The following is a 16,287-nucleotide window of genomic DNA, read 5'->3' as shown; positions in this document are numbered from 1 at the left end:
CAAAATATCCCTCTACAGCTGCAATCACCTCTTGATTCGAAGAAAAACGCTGTCCAGCGAGGAAGAGTTTTAGTTTTGGGAAAAGATAGGAGCCAAATCTGGGGAATTGGGAGGATGTTCCAACAATTCATAGTGCAGATTCTTAATTTTCCTATTGCCAAAACACCTTTGTGGGCAGGTGCAGTGTCCTGATGAGAGATGATTTTTTTCTTCTGCAAACCGGGTCTTTTCCCATGAATTTTTTTGTTTGTCTGGTTAAAAGATTGGAATAATATTTTCCGGTTACTGTTTTACCCTTGTACCATCATTTTTTTTATTTTGGTTTAACCAATAAGAATGCAATTTGGTCGGCTAAATCCCAAATTGCCAGCCCATCCTCGTTCGTTCATTATCCAAGTAGATACCCAACAGGGTGCACCACGAGAAGGTGAGGATTGGACATTAGGTCAGAAGCCCTGGTCGGTTCTCCGCATTCCTTTAAAGGCTAGGTGGAGGTCTCCTCTCAGTTATTCAGCTGTCAGCTCTTTGCCTTATGCAGATGATGTTATACTTCTAAATAAATCCACTACAAGTCTGCAAGATTCTCTGACTAAATTGAATAGCTGTTGTAATAGATATGGTATGAAGGTCAGCAATAAAAAGACAAAGACAATGAAAATAGGCCAAATCATTGAAAATGTCAACTGTGTTGTGAATGGAGAACCTGTGGAACAAGTAAAACATTTCAGCTACTTAGGCACGATTTTTACTGAAGATGGTAAATTAAATATAGAAATAGACAACAGAATCAGCAAATCTGGTATGGAGGGAATTCAATTGAATAAATTCATTTGGAATAAGAGAGAAATTAGTCAGAACACTAAATTAGCTGTATACAAGACAGTGTTCAAACCTGTTTTAACTTATGGATCTGAGAACTGGGTCAGAAGTAAAACACTTGACCAAAGACTAGAGACCACAGATATGAGAGTCCTGAGAAAGATTATAGGCATGAACAGATGGCATCAATGACAATATCATATTAAAAATGAGGATATTAGGAAAGAACTTGACATTGTTAGCATCCAGGAATGCGTTAGCAGAGCTAATCTCAGGTGGTATGGTCACTTAAACAGAATGGGCGAAGAAAGATTAGCAAAACAAGTGTTCTCTGCCAGGTTGGCAGGAAAACAACCCAGAGGGAGACCAAGATATAGGTAGATTGATATGGTACAAAGTGCCTTAGACGATAGAAATATAAGATTTGATAATGTTGGAGTCTTGACAAGTAACAGACTGATTTGGAGGAAAATTGTAGATAGGAAGTTAGTAATGATGTAATTTTTTTCATGTAGTACTATCATATCCTGTACACCTCTTGAGGGTACATGGCAGGAATTTGATGACGACGATGATGTTTTAACCTTTTCAAGATAATTAAAAAACAAAATGCCTTTAGCATCCCAAAACACCGATGCTATTACTTTTCCAGCTGATGGAACCGACTTTGTCTTCTTTGGTGCTGAACAACCAGCTTCTGTCCACTGTTTTTACTGCTGTTTGGATTCTGGTGTGTAATGGTGAATCCAAGGCTCAACCATAGTAATAAATCGATGCACAAAATCAGCTTTATTCTTGTTAAAATGCTCCAAGCACTGTTCGGGGATTTTCATGTGAGTGCGATTTTGATCTGCTGTGAGCAAGCTTGGCACCCATCATGCGCAAAGCGTTTTCATTTGAAATTCTTCATGCAAAATATAACCTACATGTTTTTTTTGAAATGCCTATAGTCTTAGCAATTTCACATACTTTGACTCACTGGTCATCCAATACCATATTGTGCACTTGATCAATGAAATCTGGTGTTGTTGTTACACTTTTTGGATGTCCTTCATGTGGATCATCTTGAAGGCTGGTAAGGACACATTTAAACTCGGCAGTCCATTTCTTAATTGTTGAAATGAAGGAGAAGAGTGCCCATAAACTTTTATGAACTTCGAATGAATTTCCTTTGGTGTTAAATCTTCTTTTACAAAGAATTTTATAACTACACAATACTCAATTTTATACATTTCAAGGGATACAGACAACACTTTTGCTTCAGACAGCTGTATAAAACAACTACTTGATAGAATGACTTGCAATTTCACATGGCTTCGTATGACAGATGTACTAACTTAGAAAAAAAAATCTTCTGTTAGTGTTGCCAGGTATGGTTGAGGCCGAGAACTTTTCAGACCACCATATGGCAGTGAATTATAGACCATAAAAACTGCACAAGAAAAAATAATAGAGGAATAGGAGAAATGAAATTCCTACAAAGAACAGTAGGCCATACTATCTGGAACAAAAAAAGAAGCACAGAAGTATGTAAAGAACTAAATAAAGAATATAGAAAGAATATAGATAAAGAACTAAATAAAGAATATAGATAAAGAACTAACTCAGTATTGAAGAAAGTATATAAATGCTGAAAGAAGCATATTGAACATATTGACTAAATGGACAGTCCATAGGGATACTTCCATACCAACCAGTTGGAGGACATAGACAACAGGGATGACCAAGGAAAAGATAGAATGAGATCAGAACAGGCCACTAGGTCTCCCTGAAAAAATAATGATGATGATGAAATATAATTTCTTGTCAAGTATACGAGGGTTGTTTGAAAAGTTTGGTAAATTTCCAATAGATGGCAACACAATTAGTTCATTCATACCAGTGTCGGCATGTATCATCTTTTTCATGATCCCTGCCAAAATTTTAGCCACGTGCGATGCATAGTTCTCGTTTGGCAAACATTTAAAATGACTGTGTTCACATTTTTCATAAAAATGGAGAAAAACGAGTTTCATACAGTGATAAAACACTTTTATTTGAAGAAGTGGGCAGCCGTGTATATCAAAGCCGAGTTACGTGCAGTTCATGGGAACTCTGCACTAGCATTAAAGACTATTTATTTTTGGATAAATGAGTTTAAACGTGGTCGTAAGTCCATCGAAGATGAAGCTCGCTCCAGATGCCCGCCTGAGGTCACTATGAAGGAAATGATTGACAAAATCCATGGTATCATTATGGAAGACCGCCGAGTGAAAGTGTGTGAGATTGCAGGCATCTCAACTGAACAGGTGTATAATATCCTGCACGAAAAATCTCACATGAAAAAGCAGTGTGCACAATGGGTGCTGCTGTTGTTGACTGCCGATCAAAAATGTATGCAAAGAGACATTTCAATGCAGTGTTTGGCAATGTTTAATCGCAATTCACAGGATTTTTTGCATTGATTCAGGCTTGGAAACGAAACCTGGATCCACCACTACACACGAGTCCAAGCAGCAGTCAAAACAGTCAACAATGCCTAGTGAAAGAGCATCGTAAAAAGTGAAGGCCATTTTGTCAGCTGGGAAGGTGATGGCCACTGTTTTTTGGGATTCCCAAGGAATTATCATGAGAGACTATTTGGAAAAGGGAGACAATAACAAGAGTCTATTATGCATCATTGTTGGACTGTTTAAAAGAAGAACTGAAGAAAAAACGTCCAAGATTGGCACACAAAAAAGTGCTCTTTCATCAAGACAGTGCACTGCCACACACATTGGCCATCGAAATGGCAAAAAATTGCATGAATTGAGGTTCGAATTGGTTCCACATCCACTGTATTCTCTGGACTTGGCCCCGTTTGACTTCTTGTTCCCAAACTTAAAAATTTGGCTCAGTGAGAAAAAATTTCTTCGAACGAAGATGTCATCAAGGCTGTCAATGACTTTTTTGCACAATTCTGACAAATCCTACTTTTTAGGTTGAATGAAAAAATTGGAAACTCACTGGACTAAATGTGTAGACCTCGATGGAGACTATGCTGAGAAATAAAAGTGATTTTTTCCAAAAAAATGTGTTTAACTTATTTTTTTACCAAACATTTTAAACAGGGGTGCTTAAGGGTCAAAGCTGTATAACTGAGAGGAGACCTCCACATAGCCTTTAAAGGAATGCGGAGAACCGACCAGGGCTTCTGACCTAATGTCCAATCCTCACCTTCTCGTGGTGCACCCTGTTGGGTATCTACTTTGATAATGAACGAACGAGGACGGGCTGGCAATTTGGGATTTAGCCGACCAAATTGTATTCTTATTGGTTAAACCAAAATAAAAAATGACGGTACAACATGACAAAATTTCATGCCGGCTGGGGCGTCGCCCGGTTAAACAAGGCCCCCGTTGTTTTCGCCAGGGAACCAGGGCGAACAGCGAAAAGTCAGCTACTGGAACAAATCTGAACACAAACCCCAACTCAACATCACCAGAGTTAAAGATAGGTACAATCAACGTAAGAAGCCTGAATGGCAAAGAAATGGAGCTAGCTGAGGAATTAAATAAGTACCAGATCAACATAATAGGGGTGATTGAAACAAAAAAGACCAAAACTGGTGAGATCTTTCTGAACAATAAATACAAAATGTTACATTCAGGAAATGACAATCAAGGAAAAGAAGGAGTAGCCATAGTATTCAACACAAAATACGAGGCTAATCTTCTTGAATGGCAGTCAGTCTCAAGTACAGTAATGTGGGCAAATATGAGAATGGGGAACTGGACAATGAGACTTATTTGTGCCTATGGTCCCACAGAAGGTTCTACTAAGGTAGAAGTGGAGGAATTTTTTGAGGCTTTAGAAAAAGCAACTGACACAATGAAAAAGAAAAAGTTGGTCCTTGTTGGGGATCTAAATAGCAGAGTAGGAAATGATTGTGACACATACAAAAATATTTTGGGAAAATTTGGAGAAAAGAGCAAAGCTAATAATAATGGCAAATATCTGTTGGATTTCTGCTCAGGACATGGACTGGTTATTACTAACACCATGTTCCAACATAAAAATGTGTACAAATTCACATGGAGAGAAGAGGCTAGGAATAAGAAAAGTCTCATTGACTATGTTATTGTTGATAGTGATGTTTTCTCCCTGGAGCAGGACACCAGAGTGTACAGAGGATTTGAAATTGGAAGTGATCACTATTTAGTCTTGAGCAGGATAAAATTGAATTTCATATTGAAAAGAATAACATGTAAGAAAGTTTTAAAGTGAATAAAAGTTGAGCAGCTCTCAGATGTGAACTGTGGACTAAAATACACAAAGATTATTGAAGAAAAAATGAAAGAGTTTGAGAACAGGAATCAAACCTTGGAGATTCAGTGGCAAACTCTGAAGGAAACATTGATTGATTCTGCCAGAGAGGAATGTGGTGAGGTTGTGTGCAAGGATAAAAAAATCAGAACTCCCTGGTGGACACAGGAAGTTAAAGAGGCAGTAAAGGAAAAGAAGAAAGCATATCAAAAGTTCCTGGCAAATAAGTCAGCTTTTACTCTTACAGAATACAGAGACAAATGTAAGAAAGCTAAACAGTGTGTAAAACTAGCTAAACAAAAGTCATGGGAGGACTTTGGCAAGAATATAGAAAATAAATATCAAGAAGGTGGCAAAATATTCTGGAGGTTGTTGAAGAAGCTTAGGAATGGAGGAAAGAGTGCTGTAAAAGGAATTAGAGATGATAAAGGTGAAATGAAAACAGGAGAAAAAGATATCCTTGAAGTATGGAGTAATTACTTTGAAAAACTACTAAATGAAACAAGCAGTGATGACAGCACAGTGATAAAAAACACTGACCAGGCATGCAGTCAGGAATACATATCCATACTTGAAGTAGAAAAAGCCATCAAAGGCTTGAAATGTGGAAAGGCAGCAGGAGTAGATGATATTCGACCAGAAATGCTGAAGTATGGCGGTATAAGAGTCTTACAGTGGCTGCACTGCATAGTTCAGAAAGCCTGGACAGAGGGACGAATTCCCGATGATTGGAGTAGAGCTCTCATAGTACCCATATATAAAAAGGGAAATAAAACTGAATGTGAGAATTACAGAGGTATTTCCCTACTGAGTGTTCCTGGCAAGATCTATGCAAGTATACTTGAGAAACGGTTGAGAAGAATTGTGGAAGAAAAGCTTGGTGAAGAACAAGCTGGATTCAGGCCAAATAGAGGCTGTCCGGATCAGATCTTCACTTTACGAGAAATAGTCGAGAAAGCATGGGAATATAACAAAGATCTGTATTTAAGTTTTGTCGATTTGGGAAAGGCATATGACAAGGTGCCAAGAGAGAAGCTATTCAATACGCTGCAGTTATATGGTGTCAATGGGGCATTATATCAAGCAATACTTAGTCTTTATTTGAGTTGTGAGTCAGCAGTTAGAATTGAAGGAAGTACAGGAAGATGGTTTAATGTTAAATCTGGTGTGAGACAAGGATGTACATTATCCCCTCTGTTATTCATTATCTATATGGATCACATTATGAAGGAATGTGGTATTAAACACGATATCAAAATTGGAGATGTTAATGTCAGCTCTTTGCTTTATGCGGATGATGTTATACTTCTAAATAAATCCGCTACAAGTCTGCAAGATTCTCTGACTAAATTGAATAGCTGTTGTAATAGATATGGTATGAAGGTCAGCAATAAAAAGACAAAGACAATGAAAATAAGCAGAATCATTGAAAATGTCAACTGTGTTGTGAATGGAGAACCTGTGGAACAAGTAAAACATTTCAGCTACTTAGGCACAATTTTTACTGAAGATTGTAAACTAAATATAGAAATAGACAACAGAATCAACAAAGCTGGTATCGTGGGAAGTCAATTGAATAAATTCATATGGAATAAGAAAGAAATTAGTCGGAACACTAAAGTAGCTGTATACAAGACTGTGTTCAAACCAATTTTAACTTATGGATCTGAGAGCTGGGTCAGAAGTAAAACACTTGACCAAAGACTAGAGACCGCAGATATGAGAGTCCTGAGAAAGATTAGAGGCGTGAACAGATGGCATCAATGGCAATATCATATTAAAAACGAGGATATTAGGAAAGAACTTGACATTGTCAGCATCCAGGAATGCGTTAGCAGAGCTAATCTCAGATGGTATGGTCACTTAAATAGAATGGGAGAGGAAAGATTAGCAAAACAAGTGTTCTCTGCCAGGTTGGCAGGAAAACGACCCAGAGGAAGACCAAGATATAGGTGGATTGATACGGTACAAAGTGCCTTAGACGATAGAAATATAAGATCTGATAATGTTGGAGTCTTGACAAGTAACAGACTGATTTGGAGGAAAATTGTAGATAGGAAGTTAGTAATGATGTAGTTTTTTCATGTAGTACTGTCATATCCTGTACACCCCTTGAGGGTACATGGCAGGAATTTGATGTTGATGATGTTGACATTTTAAACAACCCTTGTACTACATTAGAAGACTGAAATATAAAATCTGTCAGGAATCCAATTTTGTCAGATTTTATATGTTAGTCTACCAAAGCACTTCTGACTGCATCAATCCACACCTAGACTGATGATAATAGAATCAAGGTGTTTTATGCACTAAGCATTACAGAACTGAGAGTAGCTCTGCTCACACATTCCTGAATGAAAACAACAAGTTTCTTACCAATGTAATTTTTAATACGATTTTTATCACTGAATATCCTTTAAATTAAAGATGCCGAGAAATTATATTCTTTGTTTAATCCTTTATTCAAGTGTAAACAAACAAAGTTTGCACCTGAAGTAACTTCAGGACTGAGCAACTCATATATAGAGGCTAATGACTTCACATCCTTGCCTTAGTATCCCATAATGCAAAGTACATATCCTTATCGATATGTATAATGCTGTGCATTATGGGAAGGGTCACTACCAAGACAGGTTTTGACCTTTATTGAGGTCTCATCAGTTGGAGCCAGTATGTATACGGAAATATGACTTCTGCATTACTTCTTTCCCATAATACATGACATTATACATGCCCATAAGGATATATGTTTGGATAATGGAATACTCTGTAAAGAGATGGATAGGTATAAAATTAACATCTTGGGAATTACAGAGACCAAATGGAATGGAGAAGGTCACTTCAAAAGACAGGATGGTAAGCTAGTTATTTACTCAGGTGGTGACTCAAAACATCATAGGGTAGCTGTGATACTGAAGACAACTCAGGCAAGAAGCCTTCTTGGTTATAACACCATTAATGACAGGATACTCTACATTAGACATAAGGCTCAGCCTACTAACGTATCAATTGTGATAGTTTATGCACCCCCCCCCACACACACACGGATAGGCTTGAAGAAGAGAGTGAAGAATTCTATGAAAACTTACAAACTGTTTTGGACTGCCTACCAAGGAGAGACATACTGTACATCTTAGGAGACTTAAATGCAAACGTGGGAAAGAGTATGAGAGTCAGTCCGGAGTGTGGCATGTTTGGTCTGGGTGAACGTAATACCCATGGTGAAAGACTGTTGGAATTTGCGCGTGCTAATAGATTAGTTATTACCAATACCTGCTTCCAGAAACATCCACGACGGACCTATACTTGGACATCCAACATTGATAGGTCAAGGCACCAGATCGATTACATCCTGGCTCTCCAGCGGTGGAAGACAAGCATCTCTGATGTGCATACTTGTCCTGGAGCAGATTGTGGTACAGACCATCAGCTGGTAAGAGCCAAAGTAAGACTAAGACTCTGAAAACTTCCAGGTCAGGCACATTCCACTAGATTGGATGTTAGAGTAATTCCTAGTGGATTCACAGAAGAAACATCAACTTGGCTGGATGATTTTTTGGAGACCAATGAGGAAATCTCACCAGAAATGCTTTGGGAAGGAGTTAAGATGATAATACAAGATACAGCGAAGACGTATATCGGCCCAATAAGAAAACCAAGAGACCCATGGATATCAGATTCAACATGGGAACTAATCAAAAGAAGGCGGTTGGAAAAACAAAGAGACACAGGGACCGAAGAATAAAAGAGATTACATAGAGAAATCAGAAGAGCCATCAAGCAGGATAAGGAAAAATTCTATACTAATAAATGTGAAGAAATAGAGTTCCAGATGAGAAGGCATAATTATAAAAGGATGTTTTATTTAGTTCGTGACTTAAAGCACAAGTTCAAGCCTAAATTGAATGTCATCAAAGACAGAAATGGATCATTACTAACAGAAGAGTTGGAAATCAAAAACAGATGGAAAGAATACTGTGAGGAACTGTACAGCAGAGTGGATAAAGAAAATGTGGAGTCCTCCCACCAAGAAAATTTTGATTTGGAACCTCCTCCACTTAGGCATGAAGTTGAAAGAGCAGTTAAGCAGCTCAACAGCAATAAGGCCCCAGGTGCAGATGAAATCCCAGCAGAGTTAATTAAGGCCACAGGGGATGGAGGGATAAGAGTGTTTCACGGATTGATTACAAGGATATGGGAGACAGGATCATGGCCTAGAGACTGGAAGAAGTCAGTTTTCATACCACTACAAAAGGTGATATGAAGGCATGCAAGAATTATAGAACTATTAGTTTGATATCTCATGCAAGCAAAATTTTATTAAAGATCATGCTAAATAGGATTGAGGCCAAAGTTGAGGCAGATATGCCCGAGGAACAAGCAGGTTTTAGGAAAGGTTGGGGCACCAGAGATCAGATCCTTTGCCTTAGACAGATCATAGAAAAATATAAAGAATTCAGACTCCCTCTGGTAATATGTTTCTTAGACTACTCTAAAGCTTTTGACTGTGTTGAGCATGTGAAACTGTGGGAAGTAATGAAAATAATGGGTTTTCCTCAACACTCTATCAGGTTGATAGCCAACTTGTATAAGGAGCAAGAAGCCACAGTAAGAACAGGTGTTGGATTGACTGACTAGCTTCAAGTTGGAAAAGGAGTTAGACAAGGATGTTTACTTTCTCCTCACTTGTTTAGTATATATGCAGAGGCCATCATGCGTGAAGCATTGGATGAGCTCAGGACAGGAATTACGATATGAGGTAGACTGATCAGTAATCTGAGGTACACTGATGATACAGTACTCCTTTGTAATGACATGGAAGAACTAGGACTAATTCTTGGCAAAGTTAACAAGATCAGTAATAACAGAGGACTTCAACTCAATTCTAGCAAGACAAAGATCATGGTTCTCAACGGAAAAACAAACAGAGAAGCTCTTGAGAAACAAATGTATCTTAATGGAAAAAGAATTGAGGAAGTCAGCAAGTTTGAGTACCTGGGATCCATTATTAATGTGAAGAATTGCTGTTCAGAAGATGTCAGAAAAAGGTTAGGAATGGCTAAAACAACAGTCAGAGACCTGTCTAAAATCTGGAAGGATGGATCTATCTCTATGGGAACAAAGTTGAGGATTTTGGATGCAGTTGATTTTCCAACAGCAACTTATGGATGTGAGACTTGGAACCTAAAGAAGTCAGATAAGAAACGGATATCTGCTTTTGAGATGTGGTGTTAGAAAAGATTAGTAGAACTTTAAGGCTCTTAAGGATATTGACAGAAGAAAGTTAAAATATTTTGGACACATAGAAAGGATGGAAGGAGGACTTCACAGAACAGTAATAGAAGGTAAAGTTCCTGGAAAAAGAGGCAGGGGTAGATCATCAATGAGATGGATGGATGGCATGTGTGGAGTGACTGATCTTCAGAGAGTTGAGGCTGCCAGAAGGGCAAACAACAGAACAACATGGCGAGGCCTAGTGTGGAACATCATTGAGCATTGGAGTGACCATACGGCATCTGTAGATGCCCAGTGAACACAGACAATGGAATACTAAGGCAAGGGATGTGAAGTCATTAGCTATATACGAGCTGCCCAGTCCTGAAGTTACTTCAGGTGCAAACTTTGTTTGCTTACACTTGGATAAAGGATTAAAGAATATAATTTCTTGGCATCTTTAATTTATAGCATAACCAAGGGGAAAAATTTTGAATATCCTTTGTTCACTATTCTGGTTTTCTCAAATTATCATATTTGGCCTCTAGTCTTATTTTTAATCCAACTCTGAAACCCACAAGCTAAAATTAGTTTGAACACTATCTTGATAGTGCTTGTTTAAGCACTATACAAGATATTATAAGCTATTTCTTTCTTATTCTATATAAATTTACTTAGTTGGCTCTCCAACCATACTAGCTTTGCTTATTTTATAAGCTATTTTCAAATTTAATTTGTCACCTTTACTAAACACAAGTACTAAACAGCAAATATATTTCATTTAGTCTATGACCTTCAAGGACAATGCAGATAATATTTTGCATGTTTCTGCCTATTTTCATAACTATTCGACTTTTTATTTACTTATTTTCATGCTAAATTTAGCAGAGCAGTTATTCAATCTATTACACGAATCCTGAAGATTTGAAATAGATATATTTAAGAGTATAACATCATCTACATAATAAAGTAAAGATCTGTTTTTATTATCTCCAAATTTCTGATAGTAATTCCTCTGTAATTCTCACATTGCTTTATTTCCCTTTTCACAGATTAGTACTGTGAGAGCCCTTCTATTTTATTTCCCTTGTCACAGATCAGTACTGTGAGAGCCGTTCTCCATTCATCCAGAATTTGACCTTCTGACCAGGCCTACTGAATTATGAATTGTAGCAACCATATTTCAGTATTTCTCACAGAATATTATTTATACCAGCTATCTTTCCACATTTCTACTTCAAGTATTGATATGTACTCTTTCTTACAGGCTTGGAAGTTTAACAGAATGATATTCATTAAGACTTGGTTGTTTTTAAACAATCGTTGAAAGCAATTATTCCAAACATCTGGGATGTCTTCAGTTTTATCTATGTGATTAATTATAGTTCTCTTTGATCCATTTCTATATTTAAAAGCCTTTTGATAAGCTTTCTTCCTATTCAGGACTGCCTCTTGAATACACTGTAAAGTTCTGATTTCCTTGCAAACAACTTTACCTGGCTAAATCAATGTTTCATCGACCATGCAATGAGTCTCCAAGGTTTGATTACTGATTTCAAACTCTTATTTTTTTCCCTGAATTTATATGTTTCATTCTATAGTTCAACTTTTGAAAGCTGCTTGACTTTGCTTCTTTTTAAAACTGTTGTACATATTTTTCTTCTCAATATGGAATTCATTTTTAACCTCAAAACTAAATACTGATTACTTCCTATTTCAAATCCTTCATAAACACTTGTATCCTGAACCTGTGAGGCTTTTCTAATTTCTTGTATCTTTTTTTATATGAATTTGTACATATTTTTATATTGGAAGATTGTGTTAGTAATAATTAGTCCATGTCCTGAAAAGAAATCCAGCAAGTATTAACCATTACTATTAGCTATATTAATTTCTCCAAATTTTACTAAAACATTTCAATATGTCTGATATTGATTTCCTATGTTACTGTTTACATCTACAACAAGAACTAACTTTTCCTTTTTCTTTATCAGCTATCATCCCTAATGTATCAAAAAGTCTTTCCACTTCTTCATTAGTAAAACTCTTCTGTTACCATAGGCACAGAGAAGTCATCATCATCAAATTCCTGACATGTACCCTCAAGGGGTGTACAGGATATGATAGTGCTACATGAAAAATTTACATCATTACTAATGTCCTATCTACAATTTTCCTCCAAATCAGTCTGTTACCTGTCAAGACTCCAACATTATCAGATCTTATATTTCTATCTTCTAAGGCACTTTTTACCGTATCAATCTACCTATATCTTGGTCTTCCTCTGGGTCTTTTTCCTGCGAACCTGGCAGAGAACACTTGTTTTGCTAATCTTTCCTCTCACATTCTGTTTAAGTGACCATACTACCTGAGATTAGCTCTGCGAACATATTCCTGGATGCTAACAATGTCAAGTTCTTTCCTAATATCCTCATTTTTAATATGATATTGCCATTGATGCCATCTGTTCGTGTCCCTAATCTTTCTCAGGACTCTCATATCTGTGATCTCTAGTCTTTGGTCAAGTGTTTTACTTCTAACCCAGCTCTCAGATCCATAAGTTAAAATTGATTTGAACACTGTATTGTATACAGCTAATTAAGTGTTTTGACTAATTTCTCTCTTATTCCATATAAATTTATTCAGTTGACTTCCTACATACCAGGCTTGTTGATTCTGTTGTCTATTTCCATATTTAATTTACCATCTTTACTAAAAACCATGCCTAAGTAGCTGAAATGTTTTACTTGTTCTATAGGTTCTCCATTCACAATGCAGTTAATATTTTCAATGTTTCTGCCTATTTTCATTGTCTTTGTCTTGTTATTGCTGACCTTCATACCAACTCTATTACAAATTCAAAGTTATTCAAATCAGTCAGGGAATCTTGCAGACTTGTAGCGGATTCATTTAGAAGTATAACATTATACGCATAAAGCAAACAGCTGACATTAACATCTTCAATTTTGATATCAGGTTTAATACCACTTTTCTACATAATGTGATCCATATAGATAATGAATAACAGAGGAGAGCAGTCTGACTGCTCAACAGTGCTGACAATACACATCATTCTACTTGGAATTACTAATCATTCAAGATTATTTTCGTGTTCGTGAACATTATAGCTACTGATTCTTTTCCCTGTTAATTATTGCCCTGAATAAAACATCTTATATTTCTTATTTAGAAGAATCTCACCTATCTTTGTTTGAATAACACCTATTATGTGAAAATGTGTTCTTTTGTATTGATATGCCTTACACTGAGTTTGAATTTGTACACTTGCATAAATGCCTTACACGGTATTTTCTTTTAATCATGACATGATTATAAGAAGATACTTCATCGGTGGACATTCAAGAATGATGGATGGTCTCTTTTATTTTCAACTCAACATTATGGACAGCAATCAATTGTGTCTGAATTACATGTTTTTATTTTTGATAGAAACAGGAGAGTTTTATTTCAAACTATTTCTAGAAATAAGTTAAGACAAAACAGGTATTCTCAATAACCATATTTTTATTACATTTACAATATTTAACTATCTATATATGTCACGCATCTAAGTTCTGAGTTCACAATACAGTTATTATCGTATTTTATGGTTTACACACTAATCAACCATTTTAATCAGGCTGTACTTACTGTGTTCACATTCTGTGCTTACTAGTCTCGGATGTTTACATATATTACTTTTTCTAATGAGATTTGTGAAACAATCTGAATTTTAGATCAATTTTGTCAATTGCTTGAAAATAAAAATAAAGTCACATGTAAGAGTGTCAGTGACACTCTTACATGTATTTTCATTTGAAATCATTTCAGAGAATGTTTTGACATTGATGGTGCCTATCTTGATTGATGTTGAGTAAATTTGTTCCAGAAGCCTACTTTTCACAGTTTGTCCTAGTCCCCTGATAAACAGCTAATGAAGTAAAATAATCCAGACAATCCTGAAGATATACATTATTTTTGTTTTAATTTATGATTTGTTTTATGTTATTTATAAACATTAAGTAAAATAATTATAAAATAACCATAGTTCTTTAAAAAATTGTAAAATTATTAACTTTAAGGTCAGTGTTCATACCAAAGGAATTTAAATACATTATAATTTTACTTTTTCTAATGAGATTTGTGAAACAATCTGAATTTTAGATCAATTTTGTCAATTGCTTGAAAATAAAAATAAAGTCACATGTAAGAGTGTCAGTGACACTCTTACATGTATTTTCATTTGAAATCATTTCAGAGAATGTTTTGACATTGATGGTGCCTATCTTGATTGATGTTGAGTAACTTTGTTCCAGAAGCCTACTTTTCACAGTTTGTCCTAGTCCCCTGATAAATAGCTAATGAAGTAAAATAATCCAGACAATCCTGAAGATAATATTCCACCAGAAACAATGTCCAGTAAGGTAAAAAATATCTTTCCTCGTCATCCAATTATACAACCATACTTTTAAAATTGAAATATTGTTATGTAAAAAAGATTACAATATAAATTATAAAACTGAGCTATTCATTTAAAAAATAAAAAATAAATAAATAAAACAAATTAATTAAAATTAGTAATAATTTTGCTTAAATTCCATAAACTATATGATGAATCTTATGTAGAAATGGTCAGCCAGAAGATAAAATTTCTCTGATAAATGTTTAAAACAAATTGAAATTTTAATTTATTTTAGCCACTTATAATTCAAACTTACAGAATTTCGCTGCATTGCAAGAATCTGCTGCTGTTTTGATTGCTGCTGATGTTGTTGCATTAGGTGATACTGCTGTTGCAAATGTTGTAAAAGAGCTCTCTGCTGGGGATTTAAACTAGCCTAGGAAGATTAGAAAACAAATGATAAAACTGAGCTTGAATTTTAAAAAAAAATTAGTAATAAAATAACAAATTAAAAATAATGATTTTAAATGATAATATAACGCTAAAATACATAATGAACAACTATAAAATAACCTTTTTAAAAGAATTTAACAATTTTCAAAAAAAAAAAAATAATAAGTTAATGAGAAGGGTAAAAATCCACATTTTTTCCACCTTCAATCAAGCAAGTAATGTAAAGCTTTAGAAGATTACTAAGAAACACAATTCTAATAAGAATAATTTGATAGCTTACTAAGCTTGAGTTAGTGTTGCTCTACTTTTTTATCATCATCATTATTATTTTGTCACCTCCAGGGAGTCTAAAGACACCAATGCACCAACACCGCAACTACACCAAAGCCATCTACCGCCAACCACCACCACTAGTATTTCCACAGACAATTAAAAACATCCATGCCCATGGCGGAATTCGAACCCACAGCCCCTTGCCTGGAGAGCGGACACGCTAACCATTCAGTCAGCCAGCCAGCCAGGTAGGTTAAACATTATCTTGTATGCAGCTAATTTCTTTTTATTTAGCTAATTTCTCTCTTATTCCATATAAATTTATTCAGTTGACTTCCTATCAGCTTTGTTACTAATAAGTCACAGTGTTGCCTTTTACTGGTGTTTTTCTTCAGAGTTCCACTAACTACAAAGAAAATCATGACATTAATGCCGTTACAGAAACTTGGCTTAGAACTTAATATCCAAACTAGTCAACTTGGATTTCATCATCAAATTCCTAATATATATATACCCTCAAGGGGTATATAGGATATGATAGTACTACATAAAAAATGTACATCATTACTAACTTCTTATCTACAATTTTCCTCCAAATCAGACTGTTAACTGTCAAGACTCCAATATTATCAGGTCTTATATTTCTGCCTTCTAAGGCACTTTTTACTGTATCAATTCACCTGTATCTTGGTCTTCCTTCTGGGTCTTTTCCTGCCAAAATGGCAGAAAACACTTGTTTTGCTAATCTTTCTTCTTCCATTCTGCTTAAGTGACCATACCACCTGAGATTAGCTCTGCTAACGCATTCCTGGATACTGACAATGACAAGTTCTTTACTAATA

The 16,287-nt window shown here is 35.7% G+C and overlaps 1 protein-coding gene across 2 annotated transcripts in view; it reads right to left on the bottom strand.

The window, feature by feature from the left end:
• The window catches only part of Utx (Utx histone demethylase), an 802,237-nt gene that overhangs the window by 177,915 nt on the left and 608,035 nt on the right, over positions 1–16,287 (bottom strand). For both annotated transcript variants that reach the window (XM_090413874.1, XM_090413875.1), the window contains one exon: positions 15,036–15,155. In XM_090413874.1, coding sequence (XP_090270000.1) covers positions 15,036–15,155 — 120 coding nt within the window. The remainder of the gene's footprint in view (positions 1–15,035; positions 15,156–16,287) is intronic.

Source organism: Typopeltis vanoorti, chromosome 24, assembly GCF_054136105.1.
Source record: "Typopeltis vanoorti isolate ZY-2024b chromosome 24, IOZ_Tvanoo_1.0, whole genome shotgun sequence".
NCBI lineage: Eukaryota > Metazoa > Arthropoda > Arachnida > Uropygi > Thelyphonidae > Typopeltis > Typopeltis vanoorti.
This window is presented reverse-complemented; position numbering and strand designations above follow the sequence as displayed.